The sequence below is a fragment of the Carcharhinus amblyrhynchos genome, chromosome 9 (genome assembly GCF_965287045.1).
Source record: "Carcharhinus amblyrhynchos chromosome 9, sCarAmb.v2.hapA, whole genome shotgun sequence".
NCBI lineage: Eukaryota > Metazoa > Chordata > Chondrichthyes > Carcharhiniformes > Carcharhinidae > Carcharhinus > Carcharhinus amblyrhynchos.
This window is the reverse complement of record NC_137332.1, coordinates 106498395-106525995: the sequence shown is the minus strand read 5'-3', so window position 1 is coordinate 106525995 and position 27601 is coordinate 106498395. Positions and strand designations below refer to the sequence as shown.

Sequence of the window (27601 nt, the reverse complement as noted above, 5' to 3'; positions counted from 1 at the left end):
TTCGCCCAGCCTATCTAGATCCTTCTGCAGACTCTCCACACCCTCCGCACAATTTGCCGTTCCCCCAATCTTGGTGTCATCCGCAAATTTCGACACCCTACACTCGGTTCCCTCCTCCAGATCATCTATATAAATGGTAAAAAGCTGAGGCCCCAGCACCGACCCTTGGGGCACTCCACTAGTCACCATCCGCCAATCCGAATAGCACCTGTTGACCCCCACTCTCTGCCTCCTATTTGACAACCAATCCTCTATCCACGCTAACACCCTACCCCCAACTCCAAGTCCCCTGACCTTCTGCAATAACCTCTTATGAGGTACTTTGTCAAACGCCTTCTGAAAATCCAGAAAGACCACATCCACCGGCTCTCCTCTATCCACCGCCCTAGACACATCCTCATAGAACTCCAGTAAATTTGTCAGACACGACTTCCCTTTAATGAAACCGTGCTGCGTCTGCTCTATCAAGCAATTGCCTTCAAGATGCCTCGCAATTTCCTCCTTAATGACGGATTCTAACATTTTACCTACCACAGACGTTAAACTAACCGGCCTATAATTCCCTGCCTTTTGCCTGGCACCCTTCTTAAACAACGGCATAACATTAGCCGTTTTCCAATCTTCCGGCACTTCCCCGGAATCCAGCGACGTCTGGAAAATAATCACCAATGCATCCACTATAACCTCCGCCATTTCTTTCAGAACCCTCGGATGCATTCCATCCGGTCCTGGGGACTTGTCCACAATCAGCCCCTCCAGTCTGTCGAGCACCGCCTCTCTAGTAACAGTAATGTCATTAAGACCCTCCAGTCCACACCCATTGCCTCACTAACAGGACCACCACCCCCATTGTCATGGTAACTGATGCACCCTCCCCACTGCCACAGTTTCTGAAACATCCCCATCTGTTGCCCCTCCCACATCCCTCCACATTGCCGAAGTATCTGAAATACAATCCCCACCCCTCCCCCTGGCTGCCACAGTAACAGAACCACCACTCACCCTCACTTTGCCAAAGTAACCGAACTACCTGTCCGTTGCCACAGTTTTTGAACCATCCCCATCCACTGCACTTGCACTGCCGAGGAATCTGAAGCATGGCCGTATGGATGCCACGGTAACTAACATAAAAACATAGAAACTAGAAGGAGTAGGCCATTTGGCCCTTCAAGCCTCTTCCACCATTCATCTTGATCATAGAATTCAATAACCTGATCCCCTTCTCTTCCCCTATATCCCTTTAGCCTCAAGAGCCATATCCAATTTCTTCTTGAAATCAGACAATGTTTTGGCCTCAACTATTTTCTGTGGTGGTGAATTCCACACATTCACCACCCTCTGATGAAGAAATTTCTCCTCACTTCAATTCAAAATGGTTTATTCCTTACCTTCAAGCTATGATCCCTAGTTCTGGACACCCCCACCATTGGGAACATTCTTTTTGAACCTAACATGTCCAACACTGTTAGAATTTTATAGGTTGCTACGAGATCCTTTCTCAATCTTCTAAATTCCAGTGAATATAATCCTAACCAACTTAGTCTCTCCTCATATGACAGACCTCCCACCCCAGGTATCAGCCTTGCTATACTCTATATCCAGATCCTTCCTCAGACAAGGACACCAAAACTACACACATACTCCAGCTGTGGCCTTACCAATGCCCTATCCAGTTGCTGCAAAACATCCCTTTCCCTATTCTCAAATCCTCTCACTTTGAAAGCCAACATATAATTTGACATCTTTACTGCATGCTGTACCTGCACGCTTACTTTGTGCGACTGATGCGCAACTACACCAACATCTTGTTGCGTATCCGGCTCTCTCAATTTACAGCCATTCAAGTAATAATCTGTCTTCCTATTATTGCTACTCAAGTGGATAACCTTACATTTATCCACGTTACACTGCATATGTCATGCATATGCCCACACACATAGCCTGCCAAATCACGCTGAAGCATCTCCTCACAGCTCGCCCTCCATTCAACTTTCTACCATCTGCAAATTTGGAGACAATATGTTCAGTTCCCTCTTCCAAATTATTAATATCTGAGAACAGTTATGGTCCTAGCGCAGATCCCTCTGGAACCCCGCTCGTCACTGATGCCAATCAGAAAGAGATCCATTTTTGCCAACTCTTGGCTTCCTATCTGCTAACCAGCTTTCTATCCATTTTGAGACATTATATGCAGTTCCACGTGCTTTAACTTTATATAACAGTCTGTTACACGAGAACTCGTTGAAAGCCTTCTCAAAATCTAAATAAACCGCATCCACTTGTTCTCCTTGTCAACTCTACTAGTTAAACCCTCAAAGTATTTGTCAAACATGATTTATTTCCCGTAAATCCATGCTGACTTTGTCAGATCATACCACTGCTTTCCAAGTGCTGAGTAATAAAAATTCTTGATAATGGATCTAGCAGCTTCCCCAGTACTGACATTCAGCTAAGTGGTCTATAGTTCGCCGTTTTCTCTCTACCTCCCTTTTTGAATTGTTGTTGTTCGTCCATCATCGATGAGGACCTCAACACCATTAGTGATTTTGAGGCCAGTTGTGGTGTGTCCAAAGATTACTGATCAGGCCAATTCAGGCACAGAATGTCGTGGCACTTATTGGACAGACTTGTGTAGACACTGTAGTTGTTGCGCTGGTGGCTCTGGACTTACGCAGCTCGCACTTAAGTTGTGCTTCAGCAATACACCTTGCTTCATAAGCTTGACAGCCAGGTAGGGCGGTTTGTGCCAGTGTTTCCCAAGTGGTCATGTCTACATCAAGCGACTTCAGGGAGGCCTTGAGTGTGTCTTTGAAACGTTTCTCCTGCACACCACGTGAGTGCCTTCCAGCAGAGAGTTCCCCAAAAAGGAGCTATTTGGGTATGCGCTCGTCTCGCATACAGATGACATGACTTGCCCACCGGGTCTGCATTCTCATCAGCAGTGCGTGGTCTTACGGTGGACTAACTCTAGAGAGAACTTTAATGTCTGGTACTTTGTCTTGACATCTGATGCGTAATATGCTGCGAAGACAAGTCATGTGGAAATGATTGAGCTGTTTTGCATGCCTTCGATACACAGTCCACAGGAGGGTAGTGAGCACTGCGGCACTGTAGACCTTCAGTTTTGTTGCTGGGCTGACTCCTCGTCATTCCCATACAGTGGAGCACACTACTCTGCAGTTAACTTCTGTATCAATGGTCACTGCTTGGGAGAGGGTGCTGCCAAGATAAGTGAACTGGTCCACTGCCTGTAGTTTCTGCCCTTTGATTGTGATATGGGTTCTGTGTACGGTGCATGAGGAGCAGGCTAGTGCATGACTTCAGTCTTTTTAATATTGATAGTAAGTCCAAAGTTGTCACAAGCCATGGAAAATTTGTCCATACTGATTTGCATCTCTGGCTCTGAGCCAGCATACAGGGCACAGTCATCAGCAAAGAGGAAGCCTCTCAGAACAGTGTCCTTCACTTTGGTAACAGCTTGAAGTCTCCTCAGGTTGAAGAACTTCCCATCCACTCTGTACTTGAGGCTGATTCCAGCAACACTATCCTGGAAGGCATCATTCAGCATGGCAGTAAACATCATGCTGAACAGAGTGAGTGCGAGCACACAACCCTGTTTGACGCCAATGGTGACTGGGAATGCCTCAGAGGATTCTCTGCCATCCCGTATTCTGGCCATCATGGAACTGGCGTACCATTTGAATGAATTTGGGGGCGCGGGCAGCCAAACATTGACATGATTCTCCACAGGCTGTGTCAGCTTACAATGTCAAAGGGTTTCACGAGGTCAACAAAGGTTGTGTAGAGCTCGCGATTCTGTTCCTGACACTTCTCCTGATGTTGGCGCGCAGCAAAAATCATGTCAATAGTCCCACGAACTTTGCAGAAGCCACACTGTGACACTGGAAGCAGGCCCAGCTCCAGATGAGTGACCAGACGGTTTAGCAGGACTCTTCCAAGGATTTTTCCTGTGATGGAGAGCAGCAAGATTCTTTGGTGGTTGTCGCATACTTGCCGATTGCCCTTCCCCTTGTAGAGGTGTACGACGAAAACATCCTTAAGTTCCTGAGGAATGGATCCTTGCTTCCAAAAAGGACTGGAAGAACTTGGCGAGCTTCTCGATAAGTACAGGACCAACTGCTTTGTAGATCTCTGCCTGTATGGCATCTGCCCCTGGGGCTTTGCCATTCGATAGCTGGCTGACAGTTTTCATGACTTTGGCTAATACCGATGGGTCATCCATGACGCTACTGATGTCAACCTGGGGAATCCTGTCTAATGCCTCATCATTAATAGATGACGGTTGGTTGAGGATGGTTTCAAAGTGTTCAGCCCATCTTTGCAGGATCTGAGCCCTCTCTATAATGAGAGTTGTACTATCTGTACTCAGGAGGGGGTAACTCCCCAGAGATTGAGGTCCGCAGAGAGTGTTGAGGGCTTCATAGAACTGCTTCAAGTCGTTTCTGTTAGCGTATCCCTGTATTTCATCTGCCTTGGTGCTCAGCCAGGCATCCTGCATTTTACGCAGTTTATTCTGGACTGTCCTGCGAACACTGATAAAAGCATTTTTCTTGGTAGCAGATGATGGGTCGTTCTGACAGGCCTGATGAAGACGGTGCCTTTCAACAAGTAGAGTCTGTATCACCTCATCACTCTCATCAAACCAGTCATGCTGCTTGTGGGTAGAGGGCCCGAGCATCTTTAGTGCAGATGTATGGACAGCATCCCGGAAGCATTCCCAGTCATCCCCAGCGCTGCCTGCAAGGTATAGGTCAGCAAGCTTGATTTCTAAGTTTTCAGCCAGTGCTGAAGCTATGCTGGGTTTCTTTAGCTTGGCCACATTGATTCTTTTCATAACCTTGCTTCCTTGTGGTCGCCTCATGGGTCTGATGCAGAGTCTCATTCTGGGGACAATGAGCCTGTGATTTGTCCAGCAGTCAGCACCACAAATAGCCTTGGTCACTCTGGCATCCTGCCTGTCTTTTCTCCTGACAACTACATAGTCGATAAGATGCCAATGCTTAGAGTGGGGGGGGGGGGGGGGGGGGGGGGGGGGGTGCATCCAAGAGGTCTTGTTACGAGTAAGCAGACAGAAGGTTGTGTTGGTGATGAGGAGGTTGTGTGCTGCACAGGTCTTCATTAAGGGTAGGCCGTTACTGTTACACTTGCCCACTCCATGCCTCCCAGTGATTCCCTGCCACACTGCAAGGTCACACCCTACTCTTGCAGTGAAAATTGCCAAGCAAGATCAGATTGTCGGTACTGCTCACTGCTGATAGACCTAGATGCCACACTTCACAGAACCTGTCTTTCATCTCGTCCAGGTTGTTCACTGTGGGGGCATAGGTACTGATCAGGGTGGCTTGACTTCTGTTCTGTAGCGGAAGCTGTAATGTCATAAGCTAGTCATTCATATCCTTGGGTAGACCATCAAATCTCCAAACAAGGTAACTCCTGATGGCGAATCCAACTCCAGCATCACGACGCTCATCGCTGCCACAACCGCTACAGAGAAAAGTGTATCCACCTCCAGTTTCAGTCAACTGACCTACATTGGCAAGACGAGTTTTATCCAAGGCTGCAATGTCAATGTTGTATCCTGCAAGATCTCTGGCAACTTAGACTGTTCTTCTCTCTGGTCTGTCTGCTGTAGGGTTGTCCAAAAGCGTGCACATGTTCCAAGTGCCAATGGTGAGCAGTGTCACTTTGTGTTTTATTTTGTTTGTTCGACCCGCCAGCCAGTAAACTGGCCAGGGTGTAGTGAAGCAGGCAATGTTTAGGGCACCTTTTCTAGCCCTTTCCTCGTTCTACAGAGGTGAGCAGTGCATTCCTGAAAAGGACTGCTCAGTCACCCAGGTAGACACCAAATTTCACTGCTGCTTCGGTCAGTAGAAAACAATCATTAGACCTGAGCCATCTGTGTGCAGGTCCGTGACTACAACTCCCAATGTATCCACACCTGCTGCTTTGCCACTCGCCCATCGCCACAGGACTTCAAGGGTTGAACAGGACACTGGTGGTGTCGAGACTAGCGCTTGATTTGGATTAAAGTGAGGGAGAGTTGTGCAGCGTCAGCCTCACTCTCTCTTCCCAATTCCCATCTACATCCAGCGGCAAGACAAGAGTCAAGGCGGCTGGAGAAGGAACAAGGCACAGTGGATGACCAGGGCATCTTCTGCATTCCACGATGCTTGCAGAGACCACCTTCTTGACCGTTGGACCTTCCACTGGTCTCGTCCACAATCCGCCGTAGTCTGTCTTCACATGCTGGAATAGACATCTTCTTATCTCACCGAGGGTTGAGACCCATCAGCAACCTCACCTGGTTTAGCCAGCTTGTCGAAGCCGTTGCCCAGGGTGTGGTCACTGTTGCATGCAAACAGCTACAGGGAGCCACAGGTAAGAGCTGAGTGCCAGGTGGGAACAAAGGGTGGGCAAGCCGCCCTGAAAGGACACAACATGTTCCCCCGCTAGAGGTACTGCCCCTCCCTGACACCCCATACACACCTCCCTTTTTGAATAGTAGCCGTACATTAGTTACCCTCCAAACTGGAGGAACCAGTCCAGAGTCCAAAGAATTTTGGAAAATAAACACTAATGGGTGTATTGTTTCCAGGGTATCTTCCTTAAGTACTCCGGGGTGAAGATAATCAGGACCTGGAGATTTATCCACCTTATTCTTTCCAATTTCTCCAAAACTATTTCTCTACTAATGCTGATTTCCTTCAGTTTCTCACTAAAAAAAACTTATTTCTCTCTGATTGCCTGCCACATTATCCATATCTTCCTTTGTGGAGACTAAAGCAAAGTACAAATTTAATTCCTCAACCATTTCTTTGTTCCCTGTTATGTATTCTCCTATTTCTGACTATAAGGGGCCTACATTCATTTGTCAATCTTTTTCTCATTACATACTACTAGAAACTTTTACAGTGAGTGTTTATGTTGCCTGCTAGCTTACCCTTTTAGTTGCAAAAGTAAATGAACCATCCCCTTTTGCTACAGTATTTAAAACAAGCTCCTGTGCCCATCAGCACAGTAAACAAACCACCCAATTGTCACACTAAAAATTAAATATCCCCCTATAGTCACAGTAAATGGACCACCACCATCACCACCACTCCCCTTGCATCAGCATTACCACATTAAATGAGCAGCACTGTGTTACAGTAGTTAGCACTGCTCCTTCAGCGCCAGGGACTGGGATCGATTCCCAGTTTGGATCACTGTCTGTGCTGAGTCTGCATGTTCTGCCCATGACTATGTGGGTTTCCTCCCACAGTCCAAAAGACATGATGGTTAGATGCATTGGCTATGCTAAATACTCCCTCAGTGTGCCGGAACAAGTGCCAGAATGTAGTGACTGGGGGGATTTTCACAGTAACTTCATTGCAGTGTTAATGTAAGCCTACTTGTGCCACTAATAAGTAAACTTTAAAAAGGAGACCACCTGTTACCGCAGTAAATGGCCCACCCAGGCTGCCCCGCACTGACAGAACCACCCCCCCCCCGCCATAGTAACTGAATCCTCCCGTTGCCACAGTAACTGAACCAATCCCACCCCTCCCCGTTAGCACAATAAGTACCACAGTAATTACGTCTTCGCTTTCTAAACTAATCGAGAACCACGCCCCCCGCCATCAGTCGAGTCAAAACCAGGCTCTCACCTTGATCAGATCGCACTCGCTCACTGTGCCGTACTTCTCAAACAGGGCCCGGATCTCGTCGGAGGTCGTTGGCCGTGGCAGGTTGCCCACGAAAATCTTCACCATTTTTTTAAGAAAACGCCCCCTCTACCAAGAAAATGAGAAAGGTTGAGTTTTTAAAAAAAGTGAGAACCAGGTAGTGGTGGAGGAGAAGAGTGGGACAAAACGGGAGACACAAATCTCCAAGCAAAAATGCTTTTCCGCTTCACTTTTCTCATCCGCCGAACGAACAAAAAAATGGCGGAATAGCTCGCTCCACCCCGCTTCTGGTTACCGCCCACCCCCTGACGGTCTCGCACTGCAATAGGTCGAAAACCCCGTCAATCATCCCTTTTTGCCTGTCCATGATCGTTATTGGCCGGAGCCGACAGGTGGTTCCGTGTTCTGATTGGTGGTCACACTGTCGATCAGCGGGCCCTGTCGATCGCCCCGCCCCTCTCGCTCACAGCTCAGCAATGGTGAACAGCGATAGTGCCGGTTGCCGCCAAGAGGCAACAAGGCAACGATTGAGGTTTGAATTGTAAACTGTCAAAATTTGGTTGTGAAGCGGAAGGGTCGTAGTAATTTTTAGGAAAATTATTCTGATGTATCTCTGAATTCTCTCTTTTTTTAAATGATTACTGTGCTCCAAGAACTTTTTACTTAGTTTCGTTTACTTATTAGTGTCACAAGTAGGCTTACATCAAGACTGTAATGAAGTTACTGTGAAAATTCCTTAGTCGCCACACTCGGGTGCATGTTTGGGTACACTGAAGGAGAATTTAGCATGGCCAATGAATGCACTGAACCAGCATGTCTTTCGGACCTTGGGAAATTAGAGCGCCTGGAGGAAACCCACTCAGACCTAGGAAGAATGTGTAAATTCCTCACAGTTACCCAAACCAGGAATTGAACCTGGCTTCCTGGTGCTGTGAGGCAATAATGCTAACCATTGTGCCATAGCGCCACTCTGATTTATTATTGTCATATGTATTGTGATACAGTGAAAAGTATTGTTTACTGGGCGCTGAGCAGCTAAAATGTATCGTTCATAGAGTACATAGGGAAGAAGCAAAGGAACGTACAGAATATGTTGGTATAGTCATACCTAGAATGTAAAGAAAAATCAATTTAATATAAGGGAAGTTCTTTCAAAAGTCTGATGGCAGCCAGGGAGAAACTGTTTTTGAGTTGGTTGGTATGTGATCACAGACTTCAGTTTTTTTTCCTGGCTGAAGAAGGTAGAAGAGCCTATGTCCAGGATGTGTGGGTTCTTGATTAAAGTGGCTTCTTTCCCAAGACAGCAAGGAGTCTATGTGTCGCTAATGCATGTGAGACTGCTGGCATGATGAACAGGGCTTCGTTCACAACCCTTTGTTGTTTCTTGTGGTCATGTTCGGAGCAGGAGCCATACCAAGTTGTGATACATCTGGAATGGATGCTTTCTATCGCATATCTGTAAACATTTGTCAGAGTCATAATGGATATGCTGAATTTCCTTAGTGTCCTGAGAATGTAGAGGCTTTGGTGAACTTTAGCAGAAAGAGGGCATTGGCAACCATTGACTTTCATTTTTTGGGCCATGGTTTTGCATTCGTGGTTTGATATTCCTTCCTTTAGGGTCTGGCTGATGAGGAGACTGCACCACTTTCACCACCTGCTATCAGTATGTGGGATTTGCAGGTTGGTAACTTGTTTGGCTATATTATTAAGCTTAACCTGTTGTTATCCAGTCCAAGAGTGAGACTTGAAGCCAGGGCACTGCCGCTGTAGCACAAATCTCCCCTTTTTTTCTGAAAATTAGCCTATGAATTGATGTGTAACTCCTGGGATCAGGATTGCTAAAGGATAAACATCATTGTGTATGGTGTACAAAGAGGGGATTTATAAAACAGCAACCCAGCAAATGCAGTACCAAATGGACCAGATTTTTCGGCCTCGCTGCTGGGAGTATAATGCAACAAGCAAAGCAAATGCTAAAATTGCCCCAAGTAGAATAAAATTTCAACATAGCATATAAGTTTCTACTTGCATCATAAATTGTTGGTGTACCCAATATTGATTCACTGAGTCAAACTGATTGGATCCCGTTGATTTGGAATAATGTTAGAATGGAATAAAGACATCAACCACATCACTAATTCTGCCAACAGTCTAAAATTAAGCCAGTCTGGTTGTGCTATGCACATTTGAACACAAACTGATGTGATGTGCTGACTCAGAGAAGTAACATCACTATGTTGCCTATTTTCACCTTTAACGTCGTTCAACTTTGTCTTTGTTTCAGCTCATTTGCTGCTGAAACCCCTGATTATACCTGTGTTAACTATAGACTTGTCCATTCAATTGTTCCCCCGACTAGTCTCCTGTATGACGAGTGTTTGAGGACTCTGGTTCTGTACTCAATGGAATTTAAAGGGATGGGGGGGGAATCACATTGAAACTTACAGAATACTGAAGGGGCTGGATAGAGTGGATGTAAAGAAGATCTCTCCATTAGTAGGAGAGACTAGAATCTGAGGACACAGCCTCAGAGTTCTAAAGGGATGGCCCTTTAGAACAGAGATGCAGAGAAATTTCTTCAGCCGGAGTGTGATGAATCTATGGAATCCAGTGTCCTGTGACAATGAGTATATTTAAGACAGACATAAATAGGTCCTTGATTGGTAAGGAGATCAAAGATTACTGGGAAATGGTGGGAAAATGTGAGTAAAAAATGTATCAGCCATGATTGAATGGCAGATCCGACTCGTTGGGCCAAAGGCTCTTTTTGCTTATGGTCTTGTATTCATCAATTGTAAACTCCAGATCATCCAGAATCTTACGCCCTGTCTTAACTCCCAGCAAGTGCCACTTCTCTATCATCCCTGACTCACTGACATATATACATTAACACTTGGTCATGCATAGCTTTATCTTCAAACTCATCTTTAATTTAATAATTTGTGTCTTTGTAATGCCCTCAAATTCTTTCAGGCCTCTGAGATTTTGGTGTTCTTTAATTCTGACTTCTTGTACTTCTCTAAAGAACCAAGAAAATTACAGCACAGGAACAAACCTTTCAGCCTTCCAAGCCTACACCGATATGCTGCCCAACTGAACTAAAACCCCCAACCTTTCCGTGACCATATACCTCTATTCCCATCCGATTCATGTATTTGTCAAGACACCCCTTAAAAGTCGCTAACATATCCACTTCCACTACCTCCCCCGGCAACGAGTTCCAGGCACCCACTACTCCCTGTATAAAATATCTGCCTTGTATATCTCCCTTAAACCTTGCCCCTCACACCTTAAACCTGCCCCCCACCCCCCAGTAATTGACTCTTCCACCCTGGGAAAAAGCTTCTGACTATCCACTCTGTCCACGCCTCTCATAATCTTGTAGACTTCTATCAGGTCGCCCCTCAACCTCTATCGTTCCAGTGAGAACAAACCAAGTTTCTCCAACCTCTCCTCATAACTATTGCTCTCCATAGCAGGCAACATCCTGGTAAATCTTATCTGTACCCTCTCCAAAGCCTCCACATCGTTTTGATAGTGTGGCGGCCAGAATTGAACACTATATTCCAAGTACAGCCTAAATAAGGTTCTATAAAGCTGCAATATGACTTCCCAATTTTTAAACTCAATACCCCAGCTGATGAAGGTAAGCATGCCGTATGCCTTCTTGACCATGTTCTCCACCTGCATTGCCACTTTCAGTGACCTGTGTGCACCTAGATCCCTTTGCCTATCAATACTCTTAAGGATTCTGCCACTTACTGTATATTTCCTATCTATATTAGACTTTCCAAAATGCATGACCTCACATTTGTCCATATTAAACTCCATTTGCCATCTCTCCACTCAAGATTCCAACTGATCTATATCCTACTGTATCCTCTGATGGTCCTCATGGCTATCCGCAAATCCACCAACCTTTGTGTCATCTAATTTTAATTGCTTAACCATTCATTCTGGCTCAGTTTTCTAGGCCCCGGGCTTTTGTCTCTACAACACTTTCCTTCTTCTAAATAATCCTTAAAACCTAGTATTTTGACCAAGTTTTAGTTCTCGAGCCTAATAGCTTATGTGATTCACAGTAATAATTTGTTTTGTAATGCTTCTGTAAAGCACCTTGAGATGTGTTGACATTAAATACACTATATAAATATAAGTTGCTGTGATTTTGCTTAGATTGAAAGATTGCTAAACACTTACAACAGTGCAACCTTTGCTGATTTTCCATACCATTAATATAAAAGATTTTAATTATTTAAATCGATTTAAATACTTACTTAAAATATTTTGCACTTGACAATACAACTTTAAGCTATGACATAATCTGGAAACCAAGATAGAGTCCATATTCTCAACTTGTGGTCAGGACACAGACCAACTGCGAAACAACACCACCACGCAGATAAGACAATGGACTTGCACCATCTACATGCACATTAAAACAGGAAACTTGAGAAACTTGGCATCATCACCAGCAGCAACCAAGCCTCCACCAGTACCACAGTAGAAAACAGTGCCACTGCAGGGAAGTCCATTGTCAACGTATCGGGCTACATCCTTCAAACAGATGAAATCAAAGTTCTCATCTGAGGGCTCAAATTCTGCCCCACCACCAGAATAGACCTCATCAGTCTCAGCAGACACAGGAATTCATCAGGTGAATGAGGTTCCTGGAGTTCATCCACAAATCCAAGAGGCCAACAACAGACCCAGTCAGACAGTAATGAACTGGAACAAGTGACAGAGTTCCGCAGTGCAGCAAACGAAGAGGAAAAGGTTGAATTGGACCCCTCCAGAAGGACATTGCCCTCAACTTGACATGTATGCCCAAGTCTTCAGGGGATGTGTCAATGCTGGATTCATCGGCCCCACTCACAAGACAGCCCTGAACGTCACCCAAACACAACGCAATGCCATTCGCTGTCAAGACCAACCACAACATTGTCATCAAACCAGCAGATAGAGGGGTATCGTCATAATGAACAAAACAGATATCTGCAAGGAAGTGTACCGACATCTGAACAACCAGGAACAGCTGCAGATCCAACCAAAGAAAACACCCGCCAACTTAACAGACTGATTAAGACCATTGATCTGGACTTTCAGAGCACCCTCCGTGCTCTCATCCCATGTACTCCCCGCGACAGAGATCTTTACTGCTTTACGAAGATACACATGGCCAACACACCTGGGACCCTGTGTGAGAACCTGCCTGGCTACATCAAGGGCATCCTGAAACCCATCGTACAAGGAACCTCTAGTTTCTGTCGCAAGACTACACACTAATCAGCACCCATCGAACATTTGAACCAGGAACACTTCTTGTCACAATGGACATCTTGGCACTCTACACCAGCATTCCCCTATGATGACAGCATTGCTGCAACTGCCTCAGTACTCAGTGCCAACAACTGCCGATCTGTAGATGCAATTCTACAACTCATCCGCTTCATCCTGGACCGCAGTGTCTTCACCTTCAACAGCCAGTTCTTCATCCAGACACACAACAGCATGGAGACAAATTCGCACATCAATATGCCAACATCTTTATGCACAGGTTCGAACAAGATTTCTTCATTGCACTGCACCTTAAACCGACACTAGGTGAATCGATGACGTTTTGTTCCTTTGGCCTCATGGCGAAGAATCACTGAAACAACTACATGATAACATCAACAAGCTTCATCCCACTATCAGACTGACCATGGGCTACTCTCCAGTATCAGTTACATTCTTGGAAACATGCATCTCCATGAAGGACCATCACCTCAGCAATTCGCTGTTGCAAATCCACAGAGAACCTCACGATGCTTCACTTCTCCAGCTTCTACCCTTAACACTTTAAAGAAGCCATCCCCTTTTTATGAACAAGCCCTCCGTATACACAGGATCTGCTCAGATGAGGAGGAACACAACAGACACATATAAACACCAGAAGATGCCCTTGTAAGAACAGGGTTATGGCGCTCAACTCATTGGCAGTTCCGACACGCCACAGCGAAAAACCGCACCAACCTCCTCAGAAGACAAACATGGGACACGGCCAACAACGTACCCTTCGCTGGCCAGTACTTCCCCTGGAGCGGAGAAGCTACAACATCTTCTTCAGAGCCTTCAACATGTCATCAATGAAGACGAACATCTCACCAAAGCCATCTCCACAGCTCTGCCATTGCCTTCAAGTACGCAGGCTCAAACAGTTGTTCACAGCAAACTACTCAGTCTTCGGGAGAACAGTGACCACAGCACCACACAACCCTGCCACAGCAACCTCTGAAGGAAGCGCCGGATCATTGACACGAAAGCCATCATCTCACGTACAAATACCATCCACCAGATATATGGCACATACTTGTGTGACTTGGCCAACATTTGTCCACCTGATACACACTGCAGGGAAGGATGACCTGAGACATGGTACGTTGGCAAGACCATGCAGGCGCTATAATAGCAGATGAATGGACACTGCTCGACAATCACCAGGCAGGAGTGTTCCCTTCCCATCGGGGAACACCTTCAGCTGTCAAGAGCATTCAGCCTCTGATCTTCAGGTAAGCATTTACCAAGGTACATGGCAATGCAGAATCGCTGAGCAAAAATGATAGCCAAGTTCTGTACACATGAGGGCAGCCTCAACTGGGATCCTGGGTCCATGTCACACTATCTGTAGCCCCACGATTTGCCTGGGCTTGCAAAATCTTACTGGCTTGAGGCAATTCACACCTAGAGGTTTAAATGTCAACAAAGATTGACAAAGAAATTGATAAAGTAGGGTAGGAGAAACTATGAAGCTGGGCTAGCGCTTAATATAAAAAAAGGATAGCAAGAGTTTTTATAAATATATAAAAAGGAAGAGGCTGGCTAGGGTGAACATTGGACCCTTAGAGGATGAGAGGGGGGGACTTAGTGGTAGGGGATACGGAAATGGCTGAGGTCTTGAATAACTTTTTTGTTTCGGTCTTCACGGAGGAGGACGTGAATAATTTGCCGGGTGTTAGCGATGGAAAGGTGGTAGGACTGGAGGGTCTCAATGACATTATTGTTACTAGAGAGGTGGTGCTCGACAGACTGGAGGGACTGATTGTGGACAAGTCCCCAGGACCGGATGGAATGCATCCGAGAGTTCTGAAAGAAATGGCGGAGGTGATAGTGGATGCCTTGGTTATTTTCCAGATGTCGCTGGATTCTGGGGAAGTGCCGGAAGATTGGAAAACGGCTAATGTTACGCCGTTGTTTAAGAAGGGTGGCAGGCAAAAGGCAGGGAATTATAGGCCAGTTAGTTTAATGTGTGTTGTAGGTAAAATGTTAGAATCCGTCATCAAGGAGGAAATAGTGAGGCATCTTGAGGGGAATTGCGTGATAGAGCAGACGCAGCACGGTTTCGTTAAGGGGAAGTCGTGTCTGACAAATTTATTGGAGTTCTATGAGGATGTGTCTAGGGCGGTGGATAGAGGAGAGCCGGTGGATGTGGTCTTTCTTGATTTTCAGAAGGCGTTTGACAAGGTAGGTTATTGCAGAAGGTAAGGGGGCATGGAGTTGGGGGTAGGGTGTTAGCGTGGATAGAGGACTGGTTGTCAAATAGGAAGCAGAGAGTGGGGGTTAATGGGTGCTATTTGGATTGGCGGTTGGTGACTAGTGGAGTGCCCCAGGGGTCAGTGCTGGGGCCTCAGCTATTTATCATTTTATATAGATGATCTGGAGGAGGGAACCGAGTGTATGGTATCGAAATTTGCTGATGACACCAAGATTGGTGGAACAGCAAATTGCGCGGAGGGTGTGGAGAGTCTGCAGAAGGATCTAGATAGGCTGGGCGAATGGGCCAGGAACTGGCGAATGGGCCAGGAACTGGCAAATGGAATTTAATGTTGGCAAGTGCGAGGTGGTCCACTTTGGTAGGAATAATGGTAGGAAGGACTATTACTTACATGGCGAAAAACTGCAGCAGGCGACAGTGCAGAGGGTCCTCGGGGTCCTTGTGCATGAGTCGCAAAAACCCAGCCTGCAGGTGCAGCAGGTGGTCAGGAAGGCTAGTGGGATGCTGGCCTTCATAGCGAGGGGGATTGAATATAAAAGTAGGGAGGTCTTGCTGCAGCTGTATGGGGCATTGGTGAGGCTGCAGCTGGAGTACTGTGTGCAGTTTTGGGCGCCGTACTTACGCAAGGATATTTTGGCCTTGGAGGGAGTGCAAAGGAGGTTTACCAGGCTGATACCGGAGTTGAGGGTGTTGAGCTATGAGGAGAGGCTGAATAAACTAGGCTTGTACTCGTTAGAGTTTAGAAGAATGAGGGGAGATCTCATTGAGACGTATAAGATGATGATAGAGGTGGAGAGACTCTTCCTGCTCAGAAAGGACAGTAGGACAAGGGGGCACAGCCTCAAGATAAAGGGGGGGTGGTTTAGAATGGAGTTGAGGAGGAACTTCTTCACTCAAAGGGTGGTGAATCTCTGGAATTCTCTGCCCGTTGAAGTGGTGGAGGCTGCCTCGCTAAATATTTTTAAGATGCGGGTTGATGGGTTTTTGATAAGCGAGGGGATTAAGGGTTATGGGGAGAGGGCGGGAATGTGGAACTGAGCCACGACAGATCAGCCATGATCTTATTGAATGGCGGGGCAGGCTCGAAGGGCTAGATGGCCTACTCCTGCTCCTATTTCTTATGTTCTTATGTTAACCTGTGCTTAACCCTCTCTCCCATCACATTGTCTGTACCTATAAAGACTTGATTACCTTTAAGACTCGCATTCCAACCATTATCTTGCAAGTGACTCGTGCGACCAAATAAATCTATTGAACTTTAACCTGCTGTTGTGAGACTTCTTATTGTGTCCACCCCAATCCAACACTGACATTTCCACATCTTAGGGAGACACAGTTCAATTTGCGCAGCAAAAGCAAAATAAGTGAACTGATCCTGGCATTGTCGGCAGCGGAAGAGTCACAGGCTCTTATGTCATATATCTGATTCCCCTCCTCTAGCCAGTGGTGAGCAGAAGAATTTTACATTTCAGGAAAGAAAAGGAACTTCAAGACAGGGAAAGGAAGAGAGAGAGAGAGAGAATGTGTCAACAGTGAAATTTGCTGGAGATGAAATTAAAAATTTAAGAAGCAGGGAGGAAATTCAAAATGTGGATTAGGAAAAAATGTAAAGTTTCAGAAAGAAGCCAGAATAGTCTAGAGTGTTTGGGGCAACCATACAAGATCAGCTGGAAACAGACTCAAGACCATGAAGAAAGAACCCCTCAGGAATAAAGTGATTCCAGAAAAGTTACCTGGATTTTAAAAGGCTGTGTTTCAGCCATAAAAAATCTGAAAGAAGTATCCATAAAAAAATGAAAAGAGATTAAAGAAAGTTTCTTGGAGCATATCAGCGGTGACAATGTGAAAGCGGAAGTGAAGGCACAACAAATAATCTCTGGCAATGATTGAAATTGGCAAGTGAAGTTTCACCCATTGGCGTGATAATGTTGGAGGCATTTGCAAGAATCATGAGTCAAGCATTTTTTTGAGGAGAGTGGTAATGATGGCAGATGTCAAAGAAAAAGAGACAGTATATAAACAGAAAGAAGTTATCAATATGAGCTAATATGAGATCCAGAAAGGGTTAGTGGTTTAGTGCAAATAGGTTGAGTGAGCAGGATTTGGGCCCCATTGAGAAGATGAGTTTAAAGAGAGGAACAGGGTGATCATTATTTTCTAAGATAGAAGAAAATCCTGGCAACAGTTTAGTTAAGAAGGTTTCCTCCGGCTGCTCCGGTTTCCTCCCACATTCTGAAATGTGCTGGTTAGGTGCATTGACTCAAATAGGCACCGAACTGTGGCGATAAGAGGATTTTCCCAGTAACGTCATTGCAGTGTCAATGTAAGCTTTACTTGGAACTAATAAATAAACTTTAAATTTATTGCTGTATTTGGGCATTTGCTGTCAGCAACTTGTAATCCATTGTTGTCAAGAACTGTAAAACACATTGCATTCATGAAAGGCACTCTACAAATGCAAGCCTTTCTTTTCAGTTATTCTTTTATTCAGACAGATTCTCATATTTCAGACAGTAAACACAATTCCCAATTGCCTTATTTATTTCAGCAACATATACTGCTCAGTCCATAGCCTTGGACTTGGTTCTGGCCGCAGGTTTTCTAGAATCACAACTTGTCTGAGGCATCACAAATTCCAGGACTACCTGGAACTTTTGAATATCATGATTGAAGCCAAGGAATGTACCTGACAATAGTCTACAGGCTTAGCTGGAAATGAACAACTGCAGCTAGATTCAATGAACTGCACATGCAAACAATGTGTTGACATGGGCTGTAGCCAGTGATAAGTGATGAAGTGCATGTACTCTGGCTGTCAACTGGTTAAAAGTATCACTGAAAACGATGGGCTATATATGCTTAAATCCTTGATGGTCAACCAGAATCATGATTAGGCTATCAATATTTGAAATAACAGTTTTGGAAACATTGCCAGTACTATGCAATGCCAATACAAAGAGAAACACCCAACTTGAAAAAAAAATTGTTCCTGCATTTAAAAAGAGGTGAGCAAAAACAATTTTTTTTTAAATGTTCATATACTCATGTAACAAAATTGGTGTATTTTTCATTACACCTCACTCTATAACAGGATGATTCTGTTCTGGCCTCTTTCTAGTCTAGACTAGCTACAGTCCTTCAACTCCTGGCATGGTCTTCACTCTCTGCTAACGTGATGTTTAGTTTACCCTGACCTTCTGGCATTGCTTGAATTCAATAATTTCTGTGGCTCCCAATGTTTTTTTATTTTCTATTGGTTGTCTTATTTTCAATTTTGCCAGCCAGGGTAATTAAGATAGGTTCCTTGATTTTTGGTTGTATCAAATGTTGCATTTATTGCTTTGAATACATCTTTTTTTCTTGAGCATGGTTTTTGAGCTAGCAGTGCTGCAAACTACAAAATGCTGGAAGTGGGAGGAGAAGAAATTAAAATGAAAAATGCAAAGTTACACAATTAGTGAAGAAAACATTTAAGGGCTGAACATAAAGAGTTTAAGAGTTGGATGTCCAATGGTTTGTGTCTTAGTAACCCAGACTAAATTGTTATATATTAGTGGAGCTGTGTTTTTGTGATGACTTCAACCAGGCTAATGAGATTGGTTTGCTTGAGTATGAACTCTCTGGTGAGTCCTAAATGTTATGAAAAGAGATATCTGATGAGTTCTAATTGATGGTTAAATCAAGGGAGCCTTATGCTCCCTATTTAAAGCAGGTGTGACAGTCTCCCAGCCTGCATTCAGAAAGAGCTGGCTATGTGCAGATGTATGATGTAAATAAAGTAACTTGGTGATGGGACTTTTGCCTCCAAGCAGTTACTACAGTTTTCCAGCACAGTGCACACAGATTCACAACCTTTCCCCTCACCAGAGGTACTGTGACACTCAGATTAAATCTTCATCAGACAGCTACCTCTTTCATTAGTGAAAAGGAATAGTAGCTTATGGGACTCTGGAGACTTTCAACTTTTCTAATGAAATGAATGGTTACAGCAAAGAAGGAGAACTTGCTAGAAAATAATGGGATACATCACATGAGAGAGATGGAAAAACATTTTGCTTTGGTATCCTTTCATGGGGCATGTGTTTCGCTGGCCCGACAAGCATTCATTGCTCATCCCAAATTGCCCTTGAACTGAATGGTTTGCAGAGAGTTGTTGAGAGTCAACTACGTTTCTGTAGATCAATTTATAGGTAAGACTGAGAAGGGATGTCAGATATTGATCCATATAGGACATGAGTAAACCAGGTGGCTTTTTATGAAAATTGACGATAGTTTAATGCTTGCCATCACTAAAACTATCTTTATGTTCCATGTTTTTAAAAAAGACTGGATTCAAATTCCACCACCATAAAATTATATTTATATTTTATAAATTAGATTCTAGAAATCATATATATGTGATTGACAGTGAATGGGTATTCTGTGTTGTGGAGTGGCTAATATAATTTCCAAAAGGGTGACTTAGATCAATGACAGTTTAATATTGAGGATAAGAAATATTTTGGAATCATCAATTAAAAATTAAATTGCAAGATACCTGGATGCAAAGAACATTCCTGGAAATAGACATCATAGATTTTAGAAAATCAAATGACAGTGATGGAAGTTGGGAGATCGCCTGAAATAATTTACACAATCAGAATCCAGTGTGTCTTAAACAGTGAAGAATTTTAATTGCTTGAATATCACAGTCTAGTCAGATTTAGTTGTTAGTTCAGCTGCAAATACATTCTTTTTTAAGGGTGTCAGCAGATGGTGATCACAAGGTGAAACCCTGGCTCACATTTCTGTTTTCTTGGCTGTTGCTACTACATAGATGGCATGGTGACACAGTGCGCACTGCTGCCTCACAGCGCCAGGGATCTGGGTTCAACTCCCAGCTTGGGTCACTGTCTGTGTGGAGTCTCACATTCTTCTTATGTCTGTGTGTGTTTCCCCCGGGTGCTTTAATCTCCTCCCACAGTCCAAAATATGTGCTGGTTAGGTGCATTGGACGTGTTAAATTCTCCTTCAGTTGCCGGAAGTGGTGCTGGAGTGTGGCGACTAGGGGGTTTTCACAGTCACTTTATTACAGAGTTAATGTAAGCCTACTTGTGACACTAAATAAACTTTATTTGAAGAGATAATAATTGAAGGTATGGTAGGCTAGAAGGCGAGCTTGAAATCCCTCATAATGTTCACATCATTGTGAGGTTTACACTAAAGCATTTAGTATCACATGATTTTTCTGATCAATAATGGACAAATTATCAATCTGAATGAGACAAATATTTTTATTTATTTGTTTTGAGGTGTAATTTTTGAGGTAAATAGTTTCATCATAAATAGTTTCATGTTCAAGTGATATGTCAATTCCTCATTCTTCGATTATTGAAGGCACTAGTTCTACAATGTCCATTCTGGATTCTTGCAGTTTGAATAGGAATTGTGTTTTGACTGAATTTGTCTCACGTTTTTATGCTAATTTTATTGTTGCTTCTTAGCTATGTCTGGCTCCTCATAACACAATCCTCATTTGTTATCAGGAGATTATTAAAAAAAGTTATGTTCTGTAATATATACTCCTTTCAATGAATGCTACCAGGTAGCTTGCATAAGCAAAACTTGCAGGGAAAAGCATGGGCTGCAACATTAACTTTCAAATTGATGGTAACTGTTAACCCGTTTGTGTAATATTAATCCATAAGATTATCACTACCACAAATCATTGTGACTATTGGTTAAATAGCCAAAAAATGAAGGTTATAATTTCTTAAATACTAGAACACAATGAATAAAAAGAATTTCAATTGGCGAACTAAGTTGATAGACCAGCAGAGTAGGGCAAGGGCAGTAGGTCCATGGGAATGCCACCAGCTGCAAATTCCCATCCAAGTCACTCATCAGTGTGTCTTGGAAATATATTGCTATTCCTCCACTTGCTGGGTCAAAATCATTTAACTCCCTAGTAGCACTGTGGGTGCACTTACACCACAGACTTCAGCAGTTAAAGAAGGTGGCTGACAATCACATCCTCAATGGTACTTTTGTGGTAGGCAATAAATACTTGGCAGTGATTCCCACATACTGTGAAAGAATACTTTTAAAAACAAGGCAACTTTATAAGACCCTTGTCAGACCTCATTTGGAGTACTGTGCGCAGTTCTGGTTGCCTCACTATAGGAAAGACGTAGAAGCTATTGAAAGGGTACAGAGGAGATTTACAAGGATGTTGCCTGGACTGGGAGGCATGCCTTATGAAGTTAGGTTGAGGGAACTGGGTCTCTTTTCCCTGGAGAGACGTAGGTTGAGAGGCGACCTGATAGAGGTTTATAAAATGTTGAGAGGAATAGATAGGGTGGATTCTCAGAGGCTATTTCCCCGGGTTGAAATGGTCGCTACGAGAGGACACAGGTTTAAGGTGCGGGGAGGAAAGTACAGAAGTGATGTTAGGGGTAAGTTTTTCACTCAGAGGGTGGTGAGTGAATGGAATCGGCTGCCGTCGGTGGTAGTGGAGGCGAACTCGCTGGGGTCTTTTAAAAGACTTCTGGATGAGTATATGGGGTTTTATGGGATTGGGGGTTATAGATAGGTGTTGATGTGATCGGCGCAACTCGTGGGCCGAAGGGCCTGTTTGTGCTGTAGTGTTCTATGTTCTATGTTCAATCTGCAGGAATGGAAATTGGTGTTTAGGAGAGAAAAATTGTGATAAGCTTGGAAGAACACCGGTTATTGAATGCCTGTAAAATGTAGAGAGGCAAACAATGTTGCTTCTCAATGGAAGAGGGAAAGTTTACAAAATTAATACAAGTGATTGCAATTTCCTTCTACCATTCGGCAGAGAGTCAGACAAGGTAAATATAATTTACAATAAATGTAATTGTTATGAGACAATTTGAGAACTGGAAGAATTGAACACCAAATCTGCATAAACAGCATGTTTAAAATGTGATTAATTCTGTTAAAATGTATCATATTTCAGCAAGGATTTCAGTTCTTACACAGATTTAGTTGACCCTGAAGCTACTGATACACACATTCAACACAGTAAACAACTCCATTGCTGAATCCATCTCAAAGATCGTGTGATCACATATCGTGGTGGGTTTCAATAAATTTTCATTCTTGAAAATTCGTCACAGGTAAGCCAAATTGTTATTACTTTTTATCATGTTATTACATAAGGACTACATTGTTACTGAATGGACAGTATTTTTTTTACAGCATTCATTGATAACCGCAATCCAGCATGAACACTGCATTGAATTATTTAGAAGGAACTTATTTTCATCAGGTTGTACCTTTGCCATCCATTACTCCTCCAAAAGATAATATTATTTTTTCTTTTAAATGGGACACATGTGCCAAAAGGAACATGCAGTTGACAATTTTCAGAAATTGCTAGTTGATTTTCTATGGCATGATGCATTGACAATTCTCAGGTTAAACGTGGCCAGAGAGTTGGATGTAACGGAGCCCATCGTACCAGGAAGGAAAATGGGCTTGGGAGAAAAGAGGAGAGAGAACCATAACAAGAAAAAATAAGCAGAGAAGCAGTGCGAAGGAAGAAGTCAGTGGAGACCAGGTCATACTTGCAAGTGGTGGGATCTGTTTATGTGTGAAACTATTAACCCTTAACACAAGAGAACATGCTTAATTCTGCAAAGCGTACGTGCTAATTTATTGAAGTGATCACTTAAGAAGTTTAAGAAACAGATGCCCCTTTGGTTGATAAGCTCGACTAGTTTACACCTATGATGGCATAATAAAGAAGAGAAACTCCTCTGGCCTTCTGAGATGGTGCGAAGGAAACCAGAAAAGGAAAATATTTCCACACTAAGAGCACAAAACACAAATTTACACATTGCAAAATTTTTCAAAGTGAATGAAGAAAAACGTTGAAATGTATTTTACTGTGATCTGACTTTGGGAACTTTGTCATCTGAGTGACTGCCTTACTAATGAAAAATGTACATTGGTTTCATTAGCAACTTCTGACCAGAAACAAAGGCTACATTTATTCGAATTATGTTTCTCCCATTCTGATAGTCACACATTACAATCCTAACGCATTAATGACTAGTCACTGCATGCAGTATCAGTCAATTAGTCCTTGGACCCAGAGGGGAAGAATTGCCGAGTAAAGCTCTGTGGTTTCTAATTTTGAAGCTTGTTGTGATGTTTAGTCAGACCTCACATTTTTGCTGAGATCAAATTAGGAATTGATAACTTTCTCTTTAAAGTAAACAAAATTTGAGATCCAATGCACTAAGAGACAAAAGCTACTGAATTCCATGGGCTTTGTAAAAGCAAATAAGCTTTAAAAGGTAGAAAGACAGAACAATTTGCATTAAAAAGGTATCTTTCTTATACTCCATCACCTAGCATGAGATACATGGGAACAAACAAAGCAACTGTCGTTGAAAACTTCACACTGCCCAAAAAATGCCAAGTGTGACCAAGAGAGGTTCTGTAGATTTCACAAGCAAATTTTTGTAACACTGTGAGTCAACTAACCTCACTGAAACTTCATCTCTCTCATGAGCAGCATCAGACATACCTGAAGAGAAGGTGGCAACTGATGAACATTCAAATGCATAACTACATGGCTACATGTATGCTAAACAGGTGAAGCAGCGGTAGACAGAGCTAAGCAGTCACAAAACCAATGGATCAGGGCAAAGTTGTGCAATCCTGCCATAACGAATTATACAATAATAGGGCAGACTAAAATAACTAAACGGTGGAGATTGCTGCATGAATGACTTTATCTTTGGTGATACAGAAGCCCAGCACAACAGTACAAAGGCAAGTCTAAAGCATTTTCAACAATCCTAATCTACTACTGGGAGTGGATGTTGCATCTTTGCCTGCCCTTGATGATTGCAACATCACAGAAGTCAATTTTGAGCCAATTGCATTCATTCCACATGACATGAATTAACGATTGGCAGTAGACACATAACAATAACAAGAGAAGCTTATATTTTCAGCAAGTCTTTAAAGAAGTGAAACACCCCAAGGTGCTTCGCAAGATCAAAATAGTTCAGTAAGGTATGCCATTAATCCATGTGAGGTTATATTGGTCAGATGACTGCAACATTTGTCAAAGAGGTAGATTTTAGAAACTGTCTTAAAGGAGGAAGGTGAGATGGACACAAAGAGAGGTGTAAGGAGGTGATTCAAGAGCTTGGGGCTAAGAGAATTAAAGGTGTCACCATGAGTGGTGGAACAATTAAAACTGGGAATGCGCAAGAGGCCAGAATTTGAGGAGCACAGGCATCTCAAGCAGGTTGTTGGGTTCAAAGAGATGAAAAAGAAATGGATGCGTAAAGTCAAAGAGTGACTTGAAACACGGCTGCAAATTTTAAAATCAGCCACTGAAAGTCAGCAATCACAGGGCTGATATAGTAATGAGACTTACTTTGAGATAGGATTTGAGCAGCAGAGTTTTTGCTGACCTTAAGTTTACAGAGAGGCGAATATAGGAGAACAGCCAAGATTGTGACATAAGGTCCATCGTAAGAGCAGAAATGGCACTTATGATTGCATCATGTGCAATTTCTTCAGTACTAATGCAACCCATGTTCATTTTCAGCAAGACCTGAACCACATTCAAGCTTGAAAATTGGCAACATTTCAGCAACACAAGTGCCAGGTAATGACGGTCTCCAATGAGAAAGAATCTGACAATATCCTCTTAACATTTACTTGCATTACCATTGCTGAATCCTACATTGTTAAAACATTGAGGGTTGCCATTGACCAGCCACTAAACTGTACCAGCCTTATAAACATGATGGCTCCAAAAGCAACTCAGTAGCTGGGAATTCTACAGGGAGTAACTCATTTCTTGATTCTGAAGCCTGTCCTCCATCTACATGGCTGGAGTCAGAAATGTGATAGACTGCTCTCCACCTTCCTGGTTGAGTGCAGCTCCAATGACACTGAAGAAGTTTGATGCCATCTGGGTCAAGCAGCCCATTTGATAAGCTTCCTATTTATCACCTTAAACATTCACTCCCTTCAAATCTGATGCACAGTGGCAGTAGTGTGGACCATTTTATGAGGTATACTACATAACTCACACTGGCTCCCTCGACAGCACCTTGCAAACCTGCAACATGTACCGTGTTGAAAGATAGGGGCAATAGATGCTTGGAAAAACCACCATGTGCCAGCTCTACCCTAACACACACATCGGTTTGACCTCAAAAACTATTGCTGTTCCTTACTTGTCACTGAGTCAAAATCCAAAAGCTCCATTATTAATGGCACCATGGGTAAAATTGCACGACTTAGACTGTAGAAGTTCAAGATGGAAATCACTACTGCCTGGTTATAGGTTTCACAGAGCTATGTGACAATGCAGAGGAAAAGGCCATTTATATATTGGAGTTGGAAAGAAGCAATCAGAATTTCACCCCAGGATCAAATATGACACTGACGTTGAAAGCTGTCTTATTTTCAGGCTGTTGCTCGAGAGAGGGTTGGAGCTGGTAGATAAGGACGTATTTAATAATTACTTCAGCCTTTGCAATATGTAATTGGAGGAAATTTCTGCTCATCCAGTACTGGATGTTGGATATGCAGTTTGATAATTTAGCAACAGTAGAGGAGTGAAGAGAGGTGAAGCTGTTGTCATCAGCGTACAAAACTAACATTGTGCCTTTGGATGACATTGCCAAGATGCAGCATGTTAATGAGAAATTGTTCCCTGGGAGAAAACAGAGGACAATACAGAGCTTGTAACAGAAGTAATTGGAAATCGTGCTCTGCTTCCGTTCAGATGGATTAGGATGGGACCATTTGTGGGTCAAAACAGTAAAGACTAAGGCTGATGACATCCTGGCTGTAATACTGAACTCTTATGGTCCTGACTGAGCCATGCCCCAAGCTAAGTTGTTCAAATAAAGGGTCAATAACTACAATGTGGAACATTTCCCAGGTATCTCCTATTTACAAAATGCAGTACAAATCCGTTCTGTGTAACTATTGAGCACTATTTTAACCTTGGTTATCAGTGATGTGATGGAAAATGTCATTCACATTGATATGAAGCAATGTATGCACAACAGTAGTCTACTCACCATTGATCAGTTTGAGTTCTTGATCTAAATATAGTCTAAAGAGCTGAACTCAAGAGGTGAAGTGAGAGAGACTGCCCTTTGCATCTAAGTAGCATTTGGCTGAATGTAGCCCACATGATTGAAGTTAACAGAAATCAAGGGGAGACTAGACAATCATTGGAGCTGGAAGAAGTATAAGGGAACACAAATTTGATGGTTCAAAGTCAGTCCCTCAGCTCTAGGTCAGAATCACTGGAATTGCTTCGTGGTCTGTTCTCAACTATGCCAACTTCAGTGGTTCCAGCATCTTCCTTTTAACTTAAGGACAGAAATGAGGATGTTCACTCATGATTGCACAATGTTCAATACTACTTATGATTCTGTAACATTGTTGACATTTAGCTTCATAAAAAGAAAGATCTGGACAACATTCCTGTTGAGACTGACAAGTAACAGGTAACATTTGTGCCATTCAAGAGCCATTCCAGCAAGAGAGAGAGTTCAACTAACTTCCCTGGACACTCAATGGCATCACCATCTCTGAATCCTCAACATCAACATTCTGAGGAATTACCACTGACCAGAAATTGAATGGTACCGGCTAAACAAATATTGTAACTACAGGAGCTGATCAGAGGCTGGGAATTCTGTGGCGAGTAGCTCACATTCTGTCACCCAAAAATTGTGCACCATCTGCACAAGTTAGGAGTGTGATGATGTATTCTCCATGTCCAACACCAGCCAAGACAATGGACTGTATAATTGGCCAAAACAGCTGAAACATTCACTCCCTCCACTGCAACACATAGTGGCATCAGTGTGTACTATGTGCAACATGTCCTGCAACAGTTCACTAAGGCTATTTGACAACAAACTAAACCCACCCAGACAAACAGGGACAACAACTACATGCTAACACAACAATCTTCAAATTTCCCACATACAACCTATCTTGAGATTCCTTCACTGTCACTGTTTCTAAATACTGCAACACACTTTGTGCTGGAACTTAGGTGTTACTTACACCCAATGAAATCCATCGGGTCAAGAAGGCTGTGCACTATAACCATCACAAGATAAAGAAGGGTGGGTATCATCAATGCCAGTCTGACTTAACATCCAATTAAGTCATTTGAAAAAAAAGATCTGCTTGGTTTTTTTCATTCATATTGCTGTTGGTCCACGCTCTTTTGCTCAGTAAAGACCTAACAGCTAAAGTGCAGTTTTTGCAATATCAGGTTGATTTCAGCATCAAACTGTACAATACTGCTGCTTGTGGAGCTTGGACATTCAAAGCTACCAACAATCTTCAGGAGTGGATTTTCAGTACT

The 27601-nt window shown here is 43.3% G+C and overlaps 1 protein-coding gene across 3 annotated transcripts in view; it reads right to left on the bottom strand.

The window, feature by feature from the left end:
* The window catches only part of LOC145348164 (RNA-binding protein 4B-like), a 110710-nt gene extending 102778 nt beyond the window's left edge, over positions 1-7932 (bottom strand). For all 3 annotated transcript variants that reach the window (XR_013887914.1, XM_080196356.1, XM_080196357.1), the window contains exon 1: positions 7668-7932. Coding sequence is in view for 2 of the 3 variants with exons in the window: in XM_080196356.1 (XP_080052482.1) it covers positions 7668-7772 (105 nt within the window). In the remaining variant the exon portion in view is untranslated. The remainder of the gene's footprint in view (positions 1-7667) is intronic.
* Between the last annotated feature and the right edge of the window lie 19669 nt (positions 7933-27601).